General features: G+C 51.6%; 1 protein-coding gene across 1 annotated transcript; it reads left to right on the plus strand.

Annotated features, from left to right (window-relative positions):
- The first annotated feature begins 319 nt into the window (after positions 1-319).
- MAP10 (microtubule associated protein 10) lies at positions 320-3,731 on the plus strand. Its single transcript, XM_066611436.1, has one exon. The coding sequence runs from the start codon at positions 341-343 to the stop codon at positions 2,987-2,989; it is 2,649 nt and encodes an 882-aa protein (XP_066467533.1). The 5' UTR covers positions 320-340; the 3' UTR covers positions 2,990-3,731.
- The last annotated feature ends 504 nt before the right edge of the window (positions 3,732-4,235 follow it).

Here is a 4,235-nt window from a genome sequence, read left to right on the forward strand (position 1 = left end):
CAGTGACCTAATGGGACCATCTGGACAAGGAACGCATCCTGTCAGTTATCTGGCGCGGGGTGGGTACGTGGGCGGGGCCAGCATAGATCCAGCCCCGCCCTCTGTGCCCTCCTCCCCCGTCCACAAAGCCAAGCGCAGAGCCTCCGAAGAACCTACGACTCCCAGGAGCCTTTGCGCCCCAAGCGCAGTGACGGCTCCAGTTGCTAGGCAACGCGGGAGCGGCGGCAACCGCTTCCCTAGCGATCATAATACCCGGAGGCCGCGCGGCTTCCCTTCATCTCGCGAGAACCAACCCACCAACCGCCCCCCTCGAGGCGCCGCCGGAGCGCGCCCCGCGACCATGGCGGAGGGCGACGGCTGCGAGGAGAGCCTGTTCTCGCTGGAGTTCCTCGTGGAGTCGGCGAACGTGGAGCCGCGGCTTGTGCCGGCGCCCGTGCCGGCCTGCGGGCCCTTCCGCCTGGCAGTGGCGCTGCGGCTGCTGGACTTCCCGACCCTCCTGGTGCGCGCCCCGCACTGCGGCCCGGGCCCGGTGGTGCCCTTCGGGCGGGGCAAGTCCTGCCTCTTCAAGCTGCGGCCGGACGCCCTGAAGAGCCTCCTGCGGCGCTCGCCGCTCTGTGCCCTGCTGCTGGCGCTGCCCCCCATGTCCGGCGCCGCCCGCCTACTCGGCTCCTCCAGCGTCTCCCTGGCCTCGGCCGCCGAGGAGCTGCTGCTGGGGAGCGGCCCGGGGGGGCGCAGGGGCCGCTTCCCGCTGCGGGACCTGATGGGCGAGTTCGTGGGGGAGCTGGGGCTGAGCTACCGGCTCAGCAACCTGGGCGCCGCCCTGCTGGGCCACCTGGGGCAGGGGGCCGCCCCGGGGGAGCCCCAGCATGAGGAGCCACAGCAGAAGCCCCAGGAGCTCCTGTTCATGTCTCCGCCGCCGCCGCCGCCCTCGCCGCGCCAGCTCCCGAGCATCCAGGGCGAGAGCGGACTCAATCTGGAGCTCATCCCGGAGGGAGAGGAGGAGCAGGATCCTGCCGCGGAAGGTGGCAGCCTGCGGTCCTTCCGAAGCAGCAGCAGCAGCTCTGCCGGGTCCCAGCCCCGTGACCTCAACAGCGAGGACCAAGTTGGGGAGCTGGAGGCTGAGGCGAACGTCTTTTGTCCACCGCCATTGTACTACAGCCATACGCCTGGCATTCCCAGTCCCACACCTGTTCCAAAGCCCGTGATTGTAGCAGCACCTCCAAAATCTTCAAAGAAAAAGGAAGTTCCAATTCCACCCGCACTGCCTGTTCAGAAGGAACCTTCAAGCGGTGCACAAGAGACTAGCCCCTCACCCGCAATGCCTAGCAACCCAGAGATGCTCAAACAGACCTTGAACCAGTTGCCTCTGCTGAATGCTTTACTCGTGGAGCTGTCCCTGCTGAACAACCAGGCCTTGGAACCAGGGCCTTGCACTGTGCACCCTCAGTTAGCATGGCTGTACAGAAACATAGAAGATGGTACTACCAAACCCCCATCACCCAGCTCCAAGAGTCTGTGTCCCAGCCGGGATGAAAAGAAAACCAGTCATCATCGCAAAGAGAGAGAAAGGTCACCTAGCCCCAAATTAAAAAAGAATCGTCCAGATCATTTAAGATGTCTCTCTCCCTCCATACGTATAACCTATACTAGTAAAGGTTACCCAAAGTTTGCAGGCTTTGAAAGACCTGGAAGCCCTGAAAAATATAATACCAAGGAAAATACTCCCCCTCGAAGAAAGCTTACATATGGGCTGACAAACACGCTCCGGCTTCGGCTACAGCGGGCCAATCCGAGTATGTTGATACCTCATGAAAATCGGGACCATCATAGGAAAAAACACACAGAGGTATTGATGGAAAAGAAAGGCAAGAGTTCATCAGTCAAAGTAAAAACACCCCGCAGCTCTCCTGAGCGTCGACAAAAGTCTTCTAGGCACCCTAATGAAAAAGTCATCTCAGATCAAAATGTGCAGTTTAATGATAATATTGAGACTTTAATACAAAGCAGTGCTGACCAAGATTGCTATACCACCATAAAGGAAGGATGCTCTGATCTCCAAAGTAATGTTATAGCCACTAGCATGAAGAATAGTAAAAATGCAGAAGAAAATGGTCCAACTGAAGTGACTGAAACTGCCCATATAGAAAAGTGTTTGAAAATTCATCTCCCAAGAGTTACTGAAGAGTTACTGAAGAGAAAAGAAGAGTTACAGGTTACTGATATCAAAAATAAAACAAACGTGGAAGCAGAAAAATGTGTACAGGATGACAATTGTAATATTACAACCCTACATAATCCTAGCCAAAGCAACAACTTTGAAAACAATCAAGAACTTAAGACTCCAAATGAAGTAGTTGCTAGCTCTGAAAACACAGTTTATTCAGATGATTTCACTGGTACTGACAGTTCTGGCACAAGCTTGGATGCTCCAGGGAACAGCTCTGATCCTTTAGAGGAAAACTCAGAACAAAATCAGTCTGTTACAGATTCAGATGCCAAAATGTCTGAGAGAAGCCTAACACCTGAAACTGTTTCACCTCCTCTTCCAATACCTTCTGCTATTTCTCCTGTCCAGTCTCTTAAAAAGACCTCTGATTTAAAATCCAGTGGAAAAAACACTGGTCTCAGTGAGCTTGATGGTGATGATTCTCCTTGTGCAAGAACTGTGGAGAAAGAACTTGCAGCTCAACATATTAAGAAGGAAGGGAGAAAAGAAGTGGAGAAGTTGGAGGGCAAACAAGTGAGCTTCGATGTGGATGGTAATCTATCAGAAGACCCGATATCTGTGGAAAAAAGTCAATCTTTAAGGACTTCTCAAGTTAGCTCTTACTTGCCCTCCAATGTGTCTGACCTTGATCTCAGTGGATTAGATGAGAGCAAAACATCTGAGAAAGAAAAAGAGGATAACAGTGAGATGCTAGATGTTATTAATCAATGTAGACATGTGAGTGAACTAGTAGTAAACAATCTTCCAGGATACACAATGTAATTACTAATAATAATGACTCAATCAAAGTGAAAATGTCCCTTTTATAAGCATATTTCACAAGTATTTTTGACTGCATAGTTTTTGTTTTATAAGCAATGAACGTATAAAATGCATTCTCAGTATTTTGAGGTTAGAACTACGTAGCAGTCTTGAGACCACATGACTACCTCTGTGCAGCAAATTGGGTTTAGGATTTGTTGTTCTTAAACAGTAGCTTCCCTTCCCCCACCTCCAAAAGACACATACTATAATGAACTACTTATAAAATCTGAGCGTTTCAGAAGCTTCTTGACCTGGCATACTGAACTGCTGCAATCCTGCATCCATTTAGAGTTCTATCCAACTTTCCAGCGCCAATGCAGCCTTGACATAAGGGAATAAATGTTCCCTTACCTTGAGCCCTCAGTGACTGCCTCCCCAAATCAGGAGGTTTTGCACACCCTATTTGCAAGGCTGCAGTGTGCTGGAGAGTTCAATAGGATTGGGCCCTTAGTTCCGTGTATGCCATGGAACTTAGGGTGCAATCCAAAGGTGCCCATGGGCCATCGCAAATCCTTTGCGCCAGCCCAGGAGGGTTGCAGATGTGCTGTAAGGCACGTTTGCGCCTCCTCAGGAGGAAGCTGGACCGGCGCTCAAAGAAACACTGGCCTGCGGAGGCTGACGTAAGCCTCTGCACCAGCTTTCTCCACGTGGGTTGCGTTGGCCCGGCTGGGCCGATGCAAGAGGCAAAGGTAGGCGGGAGGGAGGTGTCCCTGGGCGGGGGGAGGGCGGATGGGGAGCAGGAGGTGAGGCAGGGATCCAGCAGTTATGCCTGATCCCAACCCCTGTTCCTGGGGAGAATGGAGCAGCTTGAAGCTGCTCTGCTCTCATCGGACTTGCACCACCTCAAGAGGTGGTGCAAGTCCAATGAGACCCAAAAGGTGTCTTTCCCAGGGGAAAGGGGAAAAGTTTCCCCTTGCCTCTTTCTGAGCCACTCTTGACCCCTTCCTGTGCTGGATACAGCACAAGCCTTTTGGCTTGCCTGTTCCAGCGCAGGGTAGGATTGCTCCTTTAGTAGGATTTGAGCAGACTAACTGCATAGCACTGCAGTGTTAGTTCAGGAGAATTGTATTAGCAGTTAATTGTGCAAGAACAATCAACTACTTTTTTAAGATAAGTTTTCAGCAAAACTAATTTGTAAGCTTCCACAATGTAATTAGAAAAATATGTTTATATTTGTATAATGTACATGGTTAGGAACAAGAGT

This window comes from Tiliqua scincoides, chromosome 1 (assembly GCF_035046505.1).
Source record: "Tiliqua scincoides isolate rTilSci1 chromosome 1, rTilSci1.hap2, whole genome shotgun sequence".
Lineage (NCBI taxonomy): Eukaryota > Metazoa > Chordata > Lepidosauria > Squamata > Scincidae > Tiliqua > Tiliqua scincoides.

Coding starts and splice junctions, on each gene's coding strand:
- MAP10 (XM_066611436.1), top strand. CDS start 341: ATGGCGGAGGGCGACGGCTGCGAGGAGAGCCTGTTCTCGCTGGAGTTC.